General features: G+C 47.2%; 1 protein-coding gene across 1 annotated transcript in view; it reads left to right on the forward strand.

Moving 5' to 3' along the window:
• Positions 1–21,308, forward strand: part of LOC101570005 (BMP-binding endothelial regulator protein) — a 241,952-nt gene that overhangs the window by 22,706 nt on the left and 197,938 nt on the right. The window contains exon 3 of the mRNA XM_023708096.1: positions 6,698–6,797. Within this exon, the coding sequence (XP_023563864.1) occupies positions 6,698–6,797 (100 nt within the window). The remainder of the gene's footprint in view (positions 1–6,697; positions 6,798–21,308) is intronic.

The raw sequence follows: 21,308 nt of genomic DNA on the forward strand, positions 1-21,308 counted from the left end.
GTGGAACCAGGGATTGAACTCAGGCCCTTGTGCTTGCCAGGAAAGCGTTTATTCCACTGAGCCATCTCCCTGACCCCACAGAGGTGGTCTTGTTAGCTATTTTTTTCCTGTCCATTTTTGTCAACTGTTATTGATCTGAGGGATAAGCAGAACTTTAAGCTTTGCACTTTGACTTTATGGCAGATCAACTTTCCTTCATTATTTTCCTTCTTTTTTTTCTTTGTAAGAGTTATGGAGAAGGCAGTTGTACCACCAGTAATGAAGCACACAAAAGCAACAGCTTAATTAAAATAATAAATCATACACAACAATAATAAATCACCAATCAAGCACAATACTGCTGCTGGCACCCCGAGGACTATTGCAGGGAACCTCCCCACCCCGCTTCATTATTAGTTCTGGAGACCAAGAGCAGATTCTGTGCGGGGGAGGCAGGCTGGAGCAGGCACAGGCTTGCACTAGTGCCTCCTGGATGTTCATGCCCGCTGGAGACGGATCCCTGACCAGGGTCCTGGAAGGGAACCGCCTCATCATTTCTAGTGACCAGAACCCCTGGGAGCCAGCAGAGCCTGCACCCTGGGTCTTTCCATGCTGCTGAAACACCCTTGTCTCTTCAGCTTGTGTTGGTGGTTCTGGGAATGAGCCCTGGGACATTCCCTGGCTGAGATAGGTCCCTAGATCTCTCTCATTTCTAGTCTTTATTCTGAAACAGAATCTCAGTAAGTTGCTGTAGCTGCCTGGAACTCGCTAGCTGCCTACCCCTGCTTCCAGACAGAGCAGCTGAGATCGCAGACATGTACCACTCTGCTTGGCTCTTCCTTGAGGTTTTGCCTGCATCCTTCCACTGAGGAACCTTCAGGGCTTGAAGCCAGATTCCTTCCCCAAGATCCAGCCTGCCCTTTCCTCCTGGGTGTATGGAACACCTGTGACCTCACCTGTCTGTCCAGGTGGCCCGTCTGTCCGAAAGATTTCCAGACTAGCTCACCTGCATCCTGATCTCTTCCTGAAATCTCAGCAGTCATATTGGGGCTCCCCAAATTCTAACATGATTCACCTACACATTTCAGTGCCGGGCCATAGCCACTCACCTCCCTGGCTGGTGCCTTTACCCAGGTCTGGGTACCTGCGATGTCCCCACTCCACTGCCTGCTGGTTCTTTGAGGGATCCAAGACACTCAAGTTCACTGTACATCTCTCCTTTGTCTGCAGATCTTTAGAAAACATAAGGATTCATGGACTGACATCTGCAGAGCTCTTTAGAAGGAAGTGGCTGTGGGAACACCAAGCATTACACTTCTGTTTGGGAGAAGTGGCATTGTATTGCCTGGGAGAAATGCAGACCCGTGTTTACCGTAGCATTGCCCTTGGCTCTTCAGGGCTGGGACTGGTATGGCAGCTCATGAAGTTCACCAGCTTAGCTTCATGCATGGGGAGACGAGAGAGTGCAGTGAAGACGCCCAGGCTGATATCAGTCAGGTTCTCCTGCCCCCGCCCCCAAATGCCACCGACATCCTGTTCCTCCAAACCAGCGCCTTTCTGAGCCATCCTGAGGCTCCTTCACCTGAAATACTGTCATGTGTGTTTGTGCGTCAGGGAGGCTCTGTGTTAGTGAAGGTGTGACACAGGGCCAGGGCAGCCTTCGTGTGCTCACCAGCATTTGGCTCGAGGTGACATTCTTGTTCATGGTCTGCTTGGGTGGCCGCAGTTACAGGGCTTTGGGAGCTGCTAGTGTTGACGTCTTGCTTCCCTGGGATCATGGCGACTCTGGAGCTGCAGGCTGCTGGCCTGCCCCCTCTCCTTCCACAGTGAGGGCTGTCTTGGGTGCTGGAGAGAATGACAGTGGAGTGAATGTGGCCACGCCCTGTGGAGATTTGCATTTAGGTGGGAGTTTCCGAAGGCTGGAAATTCTGTCAGCCTCCTTCCCAAGAAAAACTGCTATGAAACGACAGAGGAGCGTGTGTCTTCTCTGCTGATGCTACCAGGCCAGCTGCTGGCTTCAGTGACATACTGATGCTTTTGCCAAATGACAGGTGTTTGCCTTTGGGGAAGGCTTTTTACAGGGATCAGGAGTGGAGGGACAGTGATGCCATCTTCCAGCGGCAGGGAAGGAGGGGGATGACCTCCTTACCAGAAGAGCTGTACAGGTGGAAGGTCCACAGGGTGGGCCCGGGGCATTTTCTCCCTTATTCTTATTTTAAGGGACTACTGACACCACATCAGATCTGAGAACACCACCTCTGTCAGGGACATCTCCTTTCCTCTTGCATCAACTGATGTGTTTTTGTTTCCCAATTATTATTGTTATTTACACTGATGGGTCATGTCTTTCCATTGCAGATTTTCCGTATTCTACAGTAGCATCGCTTATGGAAGAATCTCTCAAAAAATTATTATAAGACATTGGCAGGGAATGTTAACAAAGGCTCTCAAGCTCGTTCTTATTTTCCCTGTGGAGGAAGGCACACAGGGGCAATGGACAGAAGCGCTTTGCTGTCTACGGCCCCTTCCCCTGCCTCATGGGAGAGCATCCTGGCATCCTGCACAGACTAGAAAGCGCTCCCAGGCCGTGCCAGGCTCCGCGGCAATTCCGGCGCCCGGTGCGCTCTGTGCTGCCATCTGGTGACGGTCTCAGGCACAGCGTGTGGCGGCGAAGAATCCCGTTTGAACTTGGCCGTCGGTGGCGGAGGCTGTGGTTTGGCGCCCTCCTGATGGACCTTATTGCCGGGCTTGTCTGTTTCTTACCCTTTATTCCTCCCCGCCCCCCTTTACTCTTGCCATTTGTCCTCCACCGAGGGTGTCCCTGAGGCCGCACATGTCCTGATGTATGTGGTCAGGTTCGGAGGGCCCAGGTCCTGCCCTGGGAAGGGAGGCAGTGCAGACGGACTCCCGCGCAAGCGGGCTGACCCCGCGGCCGACCCTGCGGAGGCACAGACCGCAGGGGCGAGGTTGAGAGGCCCCGGAGGCCTGCTGGCTGGCTGGGCTGGATTCTCAGTGGTCTCCTCTTTTCCTTGATTGTGCTTTTGTCATGGCTTCTGTTTGTTTAGAACTGGGGAGCTTCCAACACCAGTGAGAAATGGGGACCACTGGCAGGGGCCACTGGTCTGGCTTTCAGAGGTGCGATGGGCAGATCGCTGCCATCCTTAGGCTGAAGCCACTTTCCTGTTACCGAGCACAGCAGGTGTCTGCGGGCTGCCAGTGATGGTTTGGAGCCACAGTGATGGCAGCTGCGGGGATGAGGCGGCTGGGGTGGTGGACCCCAGAGGCGTTGCCTGCTTGTGGCACTGCCCACCAGAGCCCCTGGCTCAGGATGAGTGTTTCCCTCTCTGGCATAATGGGGAGGGTGGCCCATGGTCTTGATGAACCTGTTTGAGTTTACCCTAATGCTGCTGCATTCATTTAAGGAGATGAGGGGAATCTGCCGCTCACAGAGATTCACCAGAGCTTTTACTTTTGTTTATTTTTCTTTGAAGGCCTGAGAGTTGGAGCAGACCTTCAATTACCTGTCATTCAGATACCAGGGGAATGATCCAGTGTGGCAGTTACACATTCGCATGACCCTTGATAAACTATAGGAAAATTCAAATTGTAACGGGGAGAAGACCCCATTAAACCCACACCAGAGTGTGTGTGCTTGTGTGTGTGTGTGTGTGTGTGTGTGTGTGCACACTAGCAAAAGAAATCTCAACTGAACAGACCCTTTGGTTGGAGCAGCTTTTGTGCTGGCCTGTAACTGCAGGCCATGTGTTAGGAAGCCTGGGATCCCATTCTGAGTCCTGGCTCTCGCTTCCACACATCTGAGTGAGCAACCAGCTCCCACACTTCAGGGCTCGTGCCTTCCTACTTCCCCATTCCTCAACGTGTCTGCACACCCCTCTGACTGCCCGGGAGCTCTGGCGGCTCCAGGTCCCAGCACTGTCCCTCTAAGGAGACATCACCAGTGTCTCAGGACCAGTGTTTCCCCTGTGTTGGTAGGGCTGAGAGCCCTAGTGGCAGGGAAGTGTCCATGTCCCCTATGGGAAAGGATGCACTTACGGTGCCCTGTGCAGGTTGGTGACTGCACAGAGCTGTAGAAGTTCATGTCTCTGACATCCTGGGGTGGGAAATGGGCATCAGGATGTGGCTGGCCAGGGGACACATGGCAAAGCCCAGTCGTGGTTAATAATGGCAAGCAGCATGCACTCCCAGGGTTATGGTTGCTGACCTGGGAGAGTGAGGTGAGTGATAGTTTAAAGACAGGCATTGCCTTAATTTGAATTGTGACCATACTGTATCCTGTTTGCAATGTAAGGAAAATTGTAAGAATTAATGCATAGGCTGTGACTTGGAGCTATCCCGATATCACCATCACGCTGGAGATGGGGGGTGAGGAGGAAGCCATGGAGGCAGAAGCCGGGTGTGTCTGTCACTCACAGAGACACAGCCCACAGCTGTCGCCCATTGCAGCTCCTGGGGACAAGGACACTTCCGCACCATGGGGCTTCCAACCCTGGCCACACAAGGGAATTCCTGGTCCTGAGACACACTGGTGATGTCTCCTTAGAGTAACCAGACCCAGGCTGTGGTGGTGGGGGGACCTGCCTCTGTCACAGGACAGTTCTAAGCCGCAGAGAGGTTGAGGGGCCCAGATCATAGGATCCGGAGTAAACAAGGTCAGCCCATGAGGGTGGCAACCATGGAACAGACACCAGACAAACAAAAGAAAGAGGAAACAGATTTCTCAGGCCACCCCACCCACCTGCAGTAATCTTGACCCACAACCAGCGACTGAAGCAAGGTCAGCAAGCAGCAGTCTTGCTGGCATCCTCGTGGCAGCGCTGACTACTCTCCCTGGGTGTTTCGAGTAATCAAACCTTCAGAGTGAGGCCTGAGGCAGAGACAGCAGTGGAAGCCCAGGCCTCTCCACGCCCCTGAGGGTCAGGGGGGAGCTGGGACCCATGAGCTGGGGGGGAGAAGTCTTAGGGTCCTGGAGGTCAGGATCATGGCCTGGAGTGGCATCAGGGCTAAGTAGCAACAGGCCATGGGCAGGTGTTGGGAGAACACAGAGGGTGATGAGTGTTATCCTGCACCAGCCCTGGGCTGGGCTTTGTGTGGGGCTGGGTGTAGGCTCTAGCCTCCAAGGTATGTGTGCACATGCGGGCCCACGCCTGCACACACACAGACACACAGACACACACACACACCTCACATGCCCTCACTGAGTGTATGTGCACACACTCACCCTACTCACATGCACGTAGCTCCATGTTTCTGGACCAGATGGTAAGATCTGCCTTGCTCACAATATTTAAGTGTGCAGAAGACTTGAGAATCTCAGGGCCACTGTCAGGGCCAAGGTAGGATTTCCACATCAAAGAGGGGTCTCCAGCAGTGATGGAGAACTTTTTAGAGACAAGTACTCAAACTGCAATTCAAAACCCATGTGTTTATTGTAAAGTACCAACACTGCAATTAAACACAAATACTGAGATTTTAGTTTAGAAAAACAACTACATTAACATCTTTTGTCTTAAAAGAAAAACAATATGCATACTGGAGGTTCATCACCAGTGGTCTAGGCCATCCCAAGGGGGTAGAGCCGATCTGGTGCCCTCTCTCGCTGCCCCTACAACAGTGGAGCATGGCTGCAGCACTGCCTGACCCCACTGGAGTGTGACTGTGTGCACTCATGACTCTCGTCTGAATCCCACCTCTGCCATTGAGCAGCCATGTCAAGTTGGACCAGTCAGCTGCCCACTCTGAGCTGTAGTTCTCTTATTTGTAAAATGATAGAATATACCTGCCAGCTGTGGTACACATCCCTGTAATCTGAGCGCTAGGGAGGCTGAGGCAGGAAGGAGAATTCAAGACCTGCTTGAACTGCATAGCTAGACCTGGTCTCAGAAAACAAAAACAAAAAGAGTGATAGCATTTAGGTCATGGAATCTGAGCAAGCACGGAAGGCACAGGACCTGGCACATGGCAAGCCCCGAGCGAGCACATTGCTGGTGACGTTCTGTGACAGTCTTTGGATCATGTGCATCAGCTCTGCATGCAGATAGGTGTACGCGCCACATTTGGATCTTATTTCTCTGGGACACTTAGCAGCTGACCCTTAGGAACAAAACCAAAGATTCAAATACTCACTGTACTCTCATTAGCATAAGTGCTAATGCAATGCAGCTGTCCCAGGGCTATAAAACACTGGCGACAGTGTCTCTCCTCAGCATGGGGAGTATTATTTTTTCTTCTCATAGAGCCAATTCAATATTCAACTTTAGAAGGCTGCATTTTAATGCAATCGCTGTTAAGGGCTGTTGGCTGGCCATGAGGAAATATTCTTGTTCCTGTGATGCAGCCCTGGCCAGGGAGCCCAATGGGCAATACATGATCACATTAATGTTATCTTTCTGGAGTGTGCACTAAGAAAGACCACAGGACAGAGCTGGAGGACTTGTGTCCCTTGCTGCTGGGCTATCTGGGCACAGCTGGTGTTTAAAGAAGGGACATTTACATCTTTTCATCTCTAAAAGTCCCCTGATCTCAGTGAGGCCTGTCTTTCTGGGTGGGTATTTCTGCTCCAGGCAGGGGCAGCTTCTATTTGTGACCACACTTCCCAGCCAGGATGAAGGCAAGACAAGAGGCAGAGGACTCGGCATGGGTCAGGGTTCTGGAGACTGTGATGCTGATTTCCCATAATTCCTGTCTTTTTTTTGCCTAGAACAAGGAAGTGACGTGCCAGCGGGAGAAGTGCCCCGTGCTGCCGCGGGACTGTGCTCTGGCCATCAAGCAGAGGGGTGCCTGCTGTGAGCGCTGCAAAGGTAGGTACTGTCCTGGCCGTGGCCTTGGCCTCCTGCTGTGCTAACCTTTGTTTTCACTCTTTTCCTGACTGAGCAGTGATGCCTCTGTGTGTGTGTGTATGTGTGTGTGTGTGTGTGCGCGTGCACACCCATGCAGAGGTGTGTATTGGGGGGTTGGTGGGCAGGGAGAAAGGTAGGGTGAGCACCTTTGTATTTGGTTTATTTTCAAGGGTGAGTCATTAAATGTCCCAGAGTATATCTGAACTTGGATCCTGTGCACAGTGGTTCACATACACTACATGCATGAGCATTTTGGTCAATACCCTTCAACACTTGGATTTCCCAGACTCCAAACCCACCCTCCCCTCCTCTGCCAAGAGAATCTTTAAATCCAAATGTTGCCATTTTCATTTTCATTAAATATTTCCTTTCTTTTTGAATTAAATCTACATTCCTCTGCTTGTCTTTGAAGCAACTCTAAACTCTTCTTTCCTCATCCTGGTTGCTTTGTCCAACTCTCAAGGGTCCTATCTTGTTGTCTGTCTTTCCTTCAGCCAAGGGAGTCATCTTATAAACAGTGTTTCTCAAAACTGGCTATAGACCCAGCTGTGAAGTGCAGATTCCTGGCCTTGCCCATTGCTGGCCGTAGTCATGGATGCCATCATCCTTCTAGTCAGAATGGTAGCAGCTGTGGTCAGCATTTCCAAGGGTGCTTCCTGGCATCTAGGCTCTGCATGCTTATACTGCAGTGTGGAGGAACCAGTGGCAAGCTCTGTTTAATGCACTGAGAGGCTTAGTGACTTGCCCAGAGTCACAGAGCCTGTAAGTGACAGAGAGGGGACAGACCTAGGAGGCCTCGTTCCTTGGCTTCATATTTTCAAGTCTTCTCTGAGTCCCTCATGCAGCCAGAGGCTGGAGGTGCCCTGTGCCAAGATAAAGGAAGGAGAGGAAGAGCGAGGCTGGATTTTCTGATGAGGAGTGAGAAGCTCACCTTGAGAGGCTGGTGGGAGGAGTCTGTCTCCATCAGTGTCTTTGGGGTGAGCACCCTCTTCACTCTTTGTTGCCGGGAAGGTGCAGTTTTCTTTGACCCTTTGCTCTCTTCCTATTTGAAAGTTTCACATCATTAGTTAATGGCATATGAAATATTGCCAGGTAGCCTGTTATGACCAAGAAAACCTATACTGGATGCTGACTGCGGCCAGAGGCTTAGCATGTCTGTCTCGGTTATGAAGCTAAGTGGGGTGGGAGGCCTTGATCCTGACAGTTGGCTGCCCCCTCTCATGATTTTTTGGGACTTTCTTTGTTTTGTCTTTTCTGATTTCTTTCCCTTCCTTAACTTAATTATGTTTAATTTTGACGTTACCTAGATAACTATCGTGTTCATGCATTATCATGCTAAGTCATTTAAACAAGGAGGAGAAACCTATGCTGCTCACAAATAACTATTATCATTTTACTGTACTTTTCTCAGATCTTATGCAGTTTATTAGATGTATATGTAGTTTTGTAGGTTTTTTATTTGCATAAATGGAACAGCACATATTAGTTCACAGTTTACTTTAAAATAGAACCTAACAAATATGATGTAGAGCTGTTTCCCAGGCAAGTTCGTGCTTTATCGCTGCTGCTTGAATCCTGCAGCACCCATGAACAGCGATTCATTTAGAAGCTCCCTGCTGCTGGATGGTGCATCTTAATGTTTGCCGAGCACCCAGGAGCCAGCCTGATTTTCCTGCTGTGCCCACGTCTGTGTCTCATGAAGACCGAGACATGGGAATTGCAGGGTGGCGGGGGGTGAAGCATGGTAGACATGGGTGGATGGGCTTCCAAAGAACCTTCCCTCCCTTCCCTCGAGAACTTTCAGACTTTCCTCCTAAAGCCAAGAGAGCTGAGGTGGGCAGGCGGGGAGACCTGTGGCAAAGCCTACACACAGGGCTTGGGTTAGCCTTATAAACCCACCACCCCATGCAGCCACATTCTCCACCCAGCAACAATAACCTCACTTGAGGCTGTGTCACACTCGGACTTGTGCCATGTGCTTCTGTTTCCCCTGTGTCATGAGGATGGTCTCCTCCTTGGCTTGGGGAGGAATGTGTCAAATGTCCACAGTGGTCTTGCTGAGGGTGGCCAGTGCTTTTATGTTTTCTGATGAGACAGGCACCTTGTCCACTGAGCTATCTCACTGGCCCATCTCAGAATGATTTTTTAAATGGGAAATACTTTTACTGTAAGTCTTGTCACCAGTGGACCTTGTGTCTGATGCCTTCAGAGGCCTTGGAGATGAATGGGCCTTCCTGTTTCTACACCAGCACCCGATGTAGAAAATCTCTGAGAGGGAAGGCCTGGGGCCACCCCATTCTCCATGATCATCTCTTACACTGGGGCCATCTACAGTTCCCTGGAGGGTTCTGTCTCCATGTTTCTGTTTCATTCTGTGTGCTGTCTCTGTGTAGGCCACTTCTGAAAGTGAAGCATGAAGCTAACTTCATTCTTTAGAATAAACACAGAGGTTGCTGTGTCTTGTGTGCCAGTCCCTGCGACTCTGTTCTTTGGATGGGCCTTTTAGTCTTTCTTCCCCTGAGGCCAGGCCACTGGTTAAGCATGCAGCTCCTTGGGTCACCTGCTGGTATGAGAAGTGTCCCTTGTTTGGATCTCCCAGTATCTCTCAGGACCATGAAGGCCTGGTCCATCTGACTTTCCATGTAGTGTGACTGTGTGTGTGTGTGTGTGTGTGTGTGTGTGTGTGTGTGTGTGTGTTTTAGTGGTCTTTGAACCAGGTCTTCACATGTGGTAGGCAACTACTGTGTCACTGAGTTTCACGTCCAGGTTTCTTTTTTCTTTTTCTTTCTTTCTTTTCTTTTTTGAAGTTGTTAGACTGGAACTTCCTGATAGATAAGTTGTTCAACCTGGGTCTTAAATTATGCTCCTCTTGCCTCAGTCTCCCAAATGGGTGGGATTATAGTTGGTGTGTACCGCCATACCTAGATCCTTCTGCTCATTTATTGAAGTGTGGAAGGCACTTGCATTTTCCCACTGTTGGATAACGGTTTTATCATTTACTCTGCACAGCAGAGGTAATTTTTTTCTTATTTTATGTATGAGGACCCTGCAGGCTTAGAGAAGTTAAATCAAGGTGCCAAGGTTGAGAACCAGATGTCCAGGTGTCCTTGTCTTTGACGAGTTTGCTCTTTTAAGAGACAGATGCATCTTGGGGACATCATCCAAGGAGAAGAAGGAGGCTAGTGGCTGACCAGGATGGGACCTGCGCCTGGGGTGGCTTTTGGAAGCTGTGACATTTCTGTGAATGGGTAGGTCTTGTCCCATCTGCAGAGGGCTAGTGCAGGTGGCTCCAGGGCAAACATGGTACCCACAGGTTCTGAGGTGTCACTGGAACCCTGAGCACCTTGGGACCTTGTCAGAGTGCCACTTCCTAGGGTTCTTCCAGATCTGCTGAATTCAAACAATTTGTGATAAGTGTTTGTTTATTGCTTGCTTGTGGACAGGTAAGGGGAATGACAAAGTAAAGCATTTCTATCCTAATTTCTAATTTTCCCTTGGAAAAGACATTGATATTGAAGAGAAGGTGGGAGAATAGGTCAGGCTGAGGATAGAATATGGCAAATCTTATTTCCAGAAGTGCTCTTAGGAAGTTGTGGGCGTGTTCATGTTTGTTTTACTCAGATTTCTCATATGTTCCATTTCTTCATGCATTGAACAGTATTTACTGATCCCTGGGCCAGGTACTCATAGAAAGATGTGGCTAAGCAAATTGTCCTTAACTTTTATGGAGCTGGAATATTCTGTAAGATAAAAATGTAAATAGAGGATAATTAATTCCTCGCCAGCAAGTATTTCCAGGTACTTTTGAGATTATTTTTATGCTAATAATGGTTATATTTTTATCCAAATAGCTGAATAGCTGGGCAAAAGATTAATCTAATTTAAAAAAACCCTCAGTATTGTTTGGTGAAAATAAATGAGCTCATTGGGAGGCAAACGAGTGCTTGGGCAGCTTTTCTGCATTTACTTGGACTGAAAATCACCCTTTCATTTGGGGTTTGTTTGTGAACAATAGTGTATTTGTTATCTGAAATGTATGCTTGTTCCTAGTGGGTCATAAATGTGTAAGGTGTATTTCAAACTTTATAGGTCATATCCCACCATCTTTCTTCATGCAGAGCTCAAAATAGTAAATGTCCACAACACTTTGATGAAAGATGGAAACAAACGCTCATTTGTCAAATGAGGTTTATTTTCCATAATCTTCTCTTGTCTTTGATCCCTCTGTTCTGGGCCTATTACTTTATGGGCTGCGATCCTCTGGTCTGCATTTCCTGAAGTTTTAATGTTCACATTTGATGGGGGAAATGTACTGGATATCTTTTGAAAGAAAAAGAAAGAGGCACATTGTCAGTGTTCACACGGATTTCTAGAACCTGGCCAGCCATCCTGGGTTCTGGTGAGAACTAGAAAGCCATGTGCACAGGGAGCTGGAGGGAGCAGGGCTCATGTCTGCAGAGCAATCACTGTCCACAGTGAAAGCCAATGGAGCGATGGCAGGAGGGAGCGGGATTCATGCTCAGTTGCTGTTTGGGCAGCTCCAGGTGGTTGGTGAGGGGGCGTTTCTGAGTGTTGCTTAGAGAATGACCTGGAGGGCACCAGCCTCTTGGCTATTTTGGGGGGAGCCAGCCACTCACTGTACTAGGAACAGGCATTAAAACACCTTGTACAGGAATAACTACACCCTGTGCTGACAAAGTAAACTGCCCTATTGCTCACACCTTTCGAGATGAGCAGGCTGATTTAGCCACGTGCCAACTTCTTTTGACGTCACAGCCTTGTCTGCTGCCTAAACAAGAGTGGGTTTTCCTGCATCTGTTTTCTTCCTCTTAGACATCACCAGACTCCTTGGTAGTTATGTCTGATCAGCCTCTACTGAGTGTGCCCAGGTCTTATCTCTCAGGTAGGGAAGGGCCTGCTCTCAGAGGTCTGTCTGGCTATTCTGGAGGAAGAGACAACCTGATATTGGGTTCCACAGATTACCCTGTGTGTCCTCAGGAGCTGGTGGTGATGCTCTAAGGTAGCAGGGAAAGTGTAGGGGTGAGAGAGATCTGAGGATGGCAGAGAGGCAGGAGGTCTAGACTCAGATGCTGCCTTCTTCTCTCCCCAGGCTGGCTGGTCGCCTTGCTGGCCTCCCCTCCACAGACCATCAGCCTCAGAGAAGTAGAAGGGAGAGAGGTGGTGTGGAGGTGGCACAGTATCATGGTTGTTCCTTACTGAAGGGCGTTTTGGGAGCCCCTTTGTATTTTTAGGCTTCCTCCTGGCTTTTTCTGTGCTGGCATTTTAACCTGGAACTTGGACACCTTGGGAAGCCCCCCCCCCCCCGTCCCTGCTGGTGAGAGCTCCATGGTGCTGGACTTGGAGCTCAGGGGGACTTCTGGTCTGCTTCTGGGTGGAGGCCTCAGGTTCTGGCTAGAGTGCTGCTTGTGGGTATCAACCCAAATCCATCTTGTCTATTTACCGAGTTCCAGAAGTGAGAGTGGAGTTGTTCACATGTTTTTAAAAGCAACAAAACAAGAACAACAGAGGTTTGTTTTTCCCTAACTGAAAGAAGATGTATGAAATGTTGTAACTCATAGATTTCTTGCCCATAATAGAAACCAGCCCATTGGTGTACTTAAATAAAAATGACGGTACTCGTTTCAAAGGACCTTGTTTATCACTGCATCACAAAAACCTGCCTTGCTGTGAGCACTGGTAAGGGAACTTGAAAATGAGACCAGCTTTCCCTGTCAGAACTGTCTCAACCGATTTTCTCGGGGTTTTGTTTTCAGATTCTGCGTGATTTGGGGGAAGGCAGTTTAAGTGGGGAGTTTGCTGTTGCCTTTTGGTTTGAGATTGGGTTTCCAGGGCTTGCTGCTAGTGACAAGCTCAACCTCTGCACTTTTCTGAAGGAGGCCATGTAGAGTCTGCCTTTGCCGTGACTGAGGAGGGATGGCTTCTGTTAGCTCCTGTGCAAGGTGCCCAGTAGCCCCCTCAGAAGATAGTTGTCCTTTCCTGTGGGCAGCCTGCTTCCTCAGCTGTCCTCTGCTGCTGCCGACACGAGTAACTTCCTACGGACTCACACCGAGTAAGGATGGCCCTAGAGCCCCAGCACAGTGCCTGTGTAGTGCCTCACATGTGCATGGGTTGAGATTCTTGGTGAGCTAAGCCCTGCCTGCAGCTGCCATCAGTGTCAGGCGGGGCTGGGGCTCAACATCCTCCTTGGAAGCCCAGCGGTCCTCAGCAGTTTCCCACAGCAGTGGAATAGCTCGCTTCTTCAACAGCAGCAGGACAGTGTCTCTCGGATGTATTTTGGGGGCTCATCTGCTACCCACTCAGGGTGATGGTCTTTTAACACATGACACTGCTGAGGTCTCGGTGGCACCTGCACAGTCTCATTTTGCCAGGTAACAATGCCAGATCACAGTGAAGACCCGTTGCCTTCCTGGTGTTGGGTACTCAGGTGGGAGGGGTTTCACAGGGGATGCATGTGGTTGGGAATCTGGGGCTGCCTCAGAATTCTGCCAACCCCCCACCCCCACCCCCGTAGCAGCCCAGGGAGCTAGCTGCACATAGAAGCATCCATGAGAATGGTGCACTCGGAGCTGGCAGTGGTCACTGATCGCCACAGAGGTTGAGGCCCAGCAGTGCTCGCCCAAGCCCTGCCCTTCCTCCTCTGCTCTTGCTGCCATCAGGCCCAGCGGCTGGCCCTCTCAGCCCTGCTTTCCCGACCTCTCCTGGGAGGAGTCTTTGGGATTCTCCCGCTGCTCTCTGCTGGGCTCCTTCCGTGGAGTTTTGCATGTGCTGCATCTCTGCCCCTCCGGCTTTCCCAGCTGGGGTCCTCTGCCTGCCTCCCCTGTGCTCACAGGTCTCACCTCACGCATTGCTTCCCGACATCCTGGCCACCTGCTTCAGAAGCAAGCTTGTCCCCACACAGTTGTGCATTGGCATCCTGACTTTCTAGAGCCAGCACCCCACCTGCAGTTCTTCAGGGTGGGACTTTCAGCCCTGGTCACCTGCCTGGGACACGTGTGTGCCTGCTGACATACACAGGAAGATGGGAATTAAGTGGGGGAATGGGGGGACCCTGGTGCTGACTTGGTAGTTCAGCGCATCTCATGCCATCCTCTCACTCTGTCCTCTCACTCCCCGTGTGTCAGCCTTGGTCCACCCGAAAGTCAGTGGGAATGACAGGGAGAGGTACGAGTGGGTCCATAGGGATGAGAGGTGACTGAATGTCTGACATCAGCACCACTCTGTGTGTTCAGTTTCAGAGAGGGCAAAAACAATCCTTAAAACCACAGCACTAAGTGTATTTTCGAGTGCCATTGGCTGTGGTATATTTCAGCAGTAGGTGACTTATTGCTGACTTCAGTGTCATTGTCAGTAGATCCTTCTTTGGATTATGTGAAGTTATGATATGCAGTGATGACTTCAGATTTCTTAGGCATCATAATTTTGACATGATCACTTGCTTTCTTTTTATAACATTGTATACTATGCACCTACCATTAGGCGTGGTTCCCACAGGTACTTTTACAGTGATTGCATGACTGCCTGCCCTGTTCCTGCGCTGAGTGACCTGCTCAGTGCCTGACAGTGGTTTGTTCCTTTCTGTCTTATATTTCTCTGTAGAGCTAATTGTCCTCTCAAATTGGAGTAAAAAATTCTTGTTTCCTCTGAGGCTTCTCATAGCACTGCTTTAAAGAGGTAGACACACTGTGGAAGGCAGAGCTGGGTGTTCTGCTTGGAGGGTGGGGTGCATCGCGAGAAAGCGTGGGAAGGGAGAATTCATCTTGAAGCCCCTGAAAGCTCTCTGGGTTCTGTTCTGTTTGCTGCTTCAAGTTGGCAGCTGTGACACTGGAAGTCTCTCTGCATAGGTGAGATGCTTCTCTTCATGAAGGCATGTGAGTCTGCGGGCATCTATGTTATTTTACAATAATCACCTGCTGGATAGGTGAGCACTATTTCTATCCTTTAATCACAGACCATGCTCTTGCATTTGCTCAAGAAGTTGGCAAAAGTGTGCATTTTTAAAAACACAAATTCTAGATTCCCTGCTAGAGAGGAGCCTCATCGTCACTAATTACATCTGTCTGCCACAGAGCCAACAAGTCATCAGGCCCTGTGTGGTAATGAAGGAGCAAAGGGTAAGGGATCTTTTTGACCCAAGTTCCTCCTCGCCTTACTATGAGACCCTTCACACTGGAGCCGACAGCTCATTGTATGTCTAGGAACCAGTGTGCAGTTAGAGGGCTGCAGCTGCTTACCTGCAGGAGTGCCCAGCTGTCAGTAGCCTGAGCCATAGCCATGAGTGAGCCCTCTACTGTCTAGGCAGCTCAGGGCAGCTTTGTTACACCAGGCTCTGAGTTTTGTGGAATGGCCAATCTGCAGGGGCTGTGAGTGCTGAAGTCACTCCAAGCCTCAGGAGAAAAGAATACCCTGCAGAGTAAAAGCAGAAGCCAGAGGGGATATTTTCATATTTGTAGGTAATAAGGAAAGCTTTTCAGCTTTTTTTGTGGGCTGTTGACTACAGAGTAGTCATAAAGATTTTCAATTACTCAGGTAGGCATTGTGGTACATGCCAGTAATCCAAACTCTGTGGGAGGCTGAGCCAGGAGGATCCCAAGTAATAGTCAAGCCTGGGCAATTTAGAAACTTAGTGGAGATAAAGCTTAGTGCAGAGATCCTGGGGTCAGCCTCTAGTACTGCCTCCCAAAAAAGAGTCTCAGTTGTTCAAGGAATGGAACACAAAGGGAATCAGGTTTTGGAATTAGATGTGGAATCGATTCCTGTTTCATCACTTCTAGCTACTTGATGTTGGCCAAGTCTCTTCTTTCTAAACTATGTTTTCCTTCTCTGTAAGCTGCTGAACTGGGTCAGTGGGTCTCAAACCTGTCCATACCCGAGAATTTCCAGGGATGACTGCAGTATCCCTGATGACTGCAGTATCATAGACGCCTGATCCCTGCTCCCAACCACGGGAACTGGACTCTCCCATTGGAGCCAAGCACCTGTATTCATTTTCTATTGTAGCAAAATACACATAACAGCAAACTGCCCATTTTTGCCTTTTTCAGGTGCACAGTTTCTGGGCATCCAATGCATTCATGATATCATATGATTATCCATACTACTATTGATTTTGACAACTTGTTCACCACTCCAAGCTGAATTCTGACCCCATGACACAATATCTCCTCCCTACTTCCTCGCTCAGGCCTCCACCCACTGTCTGTGAGTTTGTCTATGCTAGGAACTCCTTAAGTGGATTGTATTATTCTTCCTTTTGTGTTTGGCTTGTTTTACTTAGCACGGTGTTTGCAAGGTCTTCCCATCTTGTGGTGTGTGTTAGTTTTCTTCCCTAGCATCTGTCTAACAGGCCTCTGTAGGTGTCAACACTTTCCATTTTTTCATTCCTGCACTGATGGACATGTGGGTCATTCTTGCTGGGCATTATATTAAAGGGTCCTCTCTATGATTCTGATGATCATGCTGCCTGAGGGCCACTGGCCTGTTGCCACCCTTACTATGTTTCTGTGACCAGCTTTAGAGAAGGAGGATAAGACATGTCATCATGTGAAAAGATGTGACTGTTACAGTCTCATATATTTTCATTCAAGTACATGGAAGAAGAAACAGGACTGATGCCAATGAAATCCCTTGCACTTTAACCAAATGTTTGTAGTCTTCTGTTAGGATAAAAGGTTTTATGGCACTGATAGCAGTTAAAGTTAAAATAAATGTATTTAAAATGTTTGAGACCAGAAAAGTTGCAGACTTCCGTGATTTTTTTTTCAGATCGTAGAATATTGAAAATATATGAGACGTCTTGGAGACAGGATCCAAGGTTAATCATAAAATCATTTATGTTTCCTATATACTTTATATGCAAAGGTGGAAGGGAATTTTCTATGGTGTTCCCGATGGTGTTTTGCATGAAACAAAGCTTCACCATGTGAAAATTTCCACTTGGGTCACCTGTCTGTGCTTGCAGTGTGAGATTTTAAGGCTTTTCAGAGTTTGTGTTTCCTGCGTGGCCGTGCTCGGTCTGAAGTTCTATGCCCACAGTGAAGGGGGCTGCTCACCTTCCAAGCTCCATGTTCAGAGAGAGCGCGGGAGGAGCTTAAATGCAGTCTGGGAGTAACTATCTGCAAAGTCAGAACGTGCACCGGCTGGGCTTCACCTAGAGAGTCCATTGTTAAGCACAAGCAGCACAATGTTGAAAATATGACCAGGTGTTCAGGGTTTTTCTTCTAATGTCACTAAGAAAAGAAATACAGTTTAAAAAGTGAAGCCTGGGTTGGCTTGATAGCTCAGGGGACTAAAGTGCCTGCTTAGGCAGAGTGCAGAGACCAGGGTTTGATCCCTGGCATGCAGTGCCGGCCCTGCCCCTGGAGTATACTGAGACAGCGATTGAGACAGCGTGGTGGCGCACACCTATAATTCCAGCGGTTGGGAGGCTGGAAACAGGAAAATCACTACGAGTCTGATCTATGTAGTGAGACCCTGTAGACCCTGTACTAAAACACATTAGGGCTATCAGCCCTTGTTCTTGGTATTATTTCTGATGCAGTTATGTTCTTTTCAGAAAGTCCCTGCCTATGGCTGTATCTTCAAGCATTTCACCCATTTTTATCCTCCAACAGATTCTTTTTTAAAATTTTTTTATTTTCTTTTTATTAATTTTATTGAGAAACAGATAGCAATGAGACAGTTTCAAAACTGATTAATAGGACAGTTTCAATAATTAATACATTGCATATTGTTATCTTCTTAGTGGTTATTCATAGTACAAGATGCACACATGATATCCTGTCCACAAACACTATTAGTACAAATCTTTCTTCTCACTGAATTAAGAGAAAGTAGTTGTTTATCTATCCTATTTTGTATATATTGATACAAAATGGTCCTTCCTTTGTCCAACAGATTTCTTTTTAATATTTATATCTTTGATCATTTTTGTTTTAGTTTATACATGGTGAGACATATGGGACTTGATTTAGTCTCCCCCATGTAGAGCCCTTTTCCCCAGCACCATTTGTTAAAGAGGCTTTCTTCTTCAGTTTAAATTTTTGACTTCTCTGATAGCTGAATGCATGTGAAGTTGTTTCTGCATACTCTATTCTGTTCCATTGATTCATATGGTTATTTTGTTGTGTTTATTTACTGCCAGTACTATGTTAGTTTTATCAATATATTTTTGTGGTATAATTAAAAAGTCTGGGATTTTGATGTTTTCTGCCTTGCCCTTGTTGTCCAGGGTTGCCTTTGTTCTTTTAGGACCCTTCTAGTTCCATATGAATTTTAGGATTGTTTTCTCTAGTTCTGTGAGGAATGTATTGGTATTTTGATTGGGATGGTATAAAATCTATGTATCAGTTTGGGAATTGTGGCTATTTTGGTTCTGCCTATATAGGAATAGGGAATGTCTTTCCTTTTTTTTGATCCTCCTTGATCTCCTTTTTGAGTACTGCAACTTTCATTGCAGAGTTCTTTCACTTCTTTGGCTTGATTCTTAAGTATTTTTTCTTGGTGCCATTGTGAAAAGTTTTGTTGATTTCTTTGTCATTGACTTAATTATTGGTGTATAGAAATGCTACTGATTTTCATGTGTTGACTTTGTATCTTGATATGCTGTTGAATTTTTAAAATTCTAGCTGTATTTTGGTGGAATGTTTTGGGTCTTCTGGGTAGAGGATCTTGTTATCTGCAAAGAACAATAATTTGACTACTTTCTTTCATATACATGCCCTGTTGTGTCTTTTTTTTTGTGGAACCGGGAATTGAACTCACCCTTGCACTTGCCAGGGAAGTGCTTATTCCACTGAGCCATCTCCCTGGCCCCTCATGCACCTTTTATTTCTTTGTCTTGGCTGATTTCTCTCACTAATATATTGATAACTCCATGAACAATACCAGGATGGTGGACATCCTTGTGATGGTCCTACTTTTAGAGGGAATGCTTTCAGCTTCTCATTTAATATGATGTTGACCTGTCTGTCCTCTTTCCTTTAGTTGTATGGTGTAAACTTGCTTGGGACACCCAAAGTTTGGTTTCATTAAGTAAACATGATTGAATACTTCTTAAAAATACAAACACAAAGTAAGAACAAGCCTGTATGTGGAGGACCAACTGGGCCTGTGGAAGAAAAAGCACCCAAATGAAAGTTAATTTACCTGATTACTCCAGGAAAGCTTTGCTTTTCTAGAGTTAAAATTTCTTGGGCACATGTGCCCAACAGAAGACAAGAGATGCAGAGAATGGCATCTTCTCTGTGTTCTACTTCTGTGGTTGCAGGACCAGCTGTTTAGTGGTGCTTACTAGCAGTGAAATTAACATGGAATAAGTTATTATGTGCAAGTACTTTAAAGGGGATAGAAACTTATATTGTGTGTGGAGAAAGGCCACGGAAGAATACCCTGTACAGGGACATTTCAAAGGCACTTTCCAGAGGCTATGAATTTAAACTGGATCTTGAAGGGCATGTAGAAGGTAGATAAAGTTCAAGAGAGTAAGTTTCACTGTGTTGGTAAACGGTTGTAGTAGCCAGCATCCCATCACCGGGACACAGAACCCAATACCCATAACTTAAACAAATGAAGGTTTAACTTGGCCCACAGTTTCAGGGGATTCCGTCCATGATTTCATGGCTGCAAGGCAGGCACATCCTGGTGAAGGGGATTGGCGGAGCAAAGATGCTCAGGGAGGTTGGGAAGCAGAGCAAGGAACAGTGCCAGAGAGGAAGAGGTGAGGGAACATAGATGGTACCTAAGGCAGTGCCTCCGTAATCCACCCAGACACACCTCGGAGTGTGATCCATTAGTTCTCCTTGTGGATTTCAGTTAGCCAAGTTGACACAATGAAGCTCAATTGTCACAGGAGCCTTTCTGCGGAAGCCCCAGTGTTTTGATTGGGGGCTTAGGCATGTGTTCAATGGTGTGTGAGTTACTTGTGAAAGTCACCCAGGCACCGCAGTGGAGTCCTAGGAATGAGGGAGAAGACTCAATCTGCAGAGTGAGGCTGCACTGAAAGGTTTGGGTACAGGTGTTAAGTTTCTGGTAACTCTAAGATTCAGTTGTCTGTTCTTGGGCTGATGTTAACCTGAAAAGTGAGATGATTTAGACTAAAAGAATGAAACTAATCATACCTTAAGCTTGTTAGAAAGCCAGTGCCTTTTGCATAGTTTCGATGATTTTTAGCCATTATTTTAGTAGCAGAATGATGAACATGTGTGGTATTCTTTTTTCCTTTGGATGATGTGGCCACTAAAAAAGGTTACAACTAATAGGAAAAATGAGTTTTATTGCTTAACTGTGGCTTTAATTAATTCCTGTCTTTTCTGTTTCCATTGCCACATGCTTTCTGAATAGATGGTCCACAGGGTAGAGCTGCTGCACAAGTCTGTGTGCTATAATAGTACTATGAGTCCTTCCTCTCATAAAGAGCAAATTTATGCAGAAGGAAAGAGTTATTAGTCCAGGTCAGTTTTGTGTTATTTTATATGTTATGAGGAACCAGGTCTCTACAGGATGGTTTAGGTCAGGGCATCCCAATTTTGACATTTTGGGTGAGTTCACTCTCTGGTACACCTTGAAAACTGGTTGTGTCCTGGCCTCTACACAGTGATGCCTACATCATCCCTTAGAACTTAGTTGTGACAACCAAAAGTGTCTTCTATGGTTGTCAAAAGCATCCTGGGTCAGGGCTGGGATGGAAAGCAAAATCACCCTTGGTTTGAGTCTATTGTAGTGATTTTTTATCAGAAAATAACCCCTTTATCCAGCTGCAAGACTGATGGCTTCATTGAAGTTGTGGATTCTCAACAGCTCTTCATCAGAAGAAGAAAAATATTGAATGCTGATGATTTTTCTTGCCAAAAATTTATTTAAATATACTTAAAGAGGGGCTGGTGAGATGGCTCAGTGGTCTAAAGCACCTACTTAGAACAAGCTTGGCAAAGCACAGAGACCGCGGTTCAATCCCCAGCACCACATGCCAGCCAGCCCCGCCCCCTGGTGGGCTGAGCTGGCCACACACACACACACACACACACACACACACACACAAATAAATAAAAATTTAAAAAAATAAATAAATATACTTAAAGAAAGAAACAAGACATCTGCTTTACTGGTTATGTTTACCTGATTGTTCTTTCCCTATTTCCTGCTCTTACTCTTGCGTTTAATTAGTGAGCTTGCTACTACTTAATTTTATGACAGTGTCAGTCATATTTCTGGGCTGCTGAGTCATAAATACAAAGTCAAAAACCAGTTTAGACTTGGATAGAATGTGTGGGCTTCCCTTAGAAGGAAACAGTCTGTGAAGATTCTGTTCACACCTTATTCCCTCTAATTTTGGAACAGCTATATTAGCCTTTCTGTGTAAAATTTTTCATCTAGGAAATGAAGTAAAAAAGCTGTAATTTATAGAAACTCACTCTAGTTCTAAATATTACAGCAGTAGCAGTTTTTATTGTTTCT

This window comes from Octodon degus, unplaced genomic scaffold (assembly GCF_000260255.1).
Source record: "Octodon degus isolate 3935 unplaced genomic scaffold, OctDeg1.0 scaffold00330, whole genome shotgun sequence".
NCBI classification, from domain to species: domain Eukaryota; kingdom Metazoa; phylum Chordata; class Mammalia; order Rodentia; family Octodontidae; genus Octodon; species Octodon degus.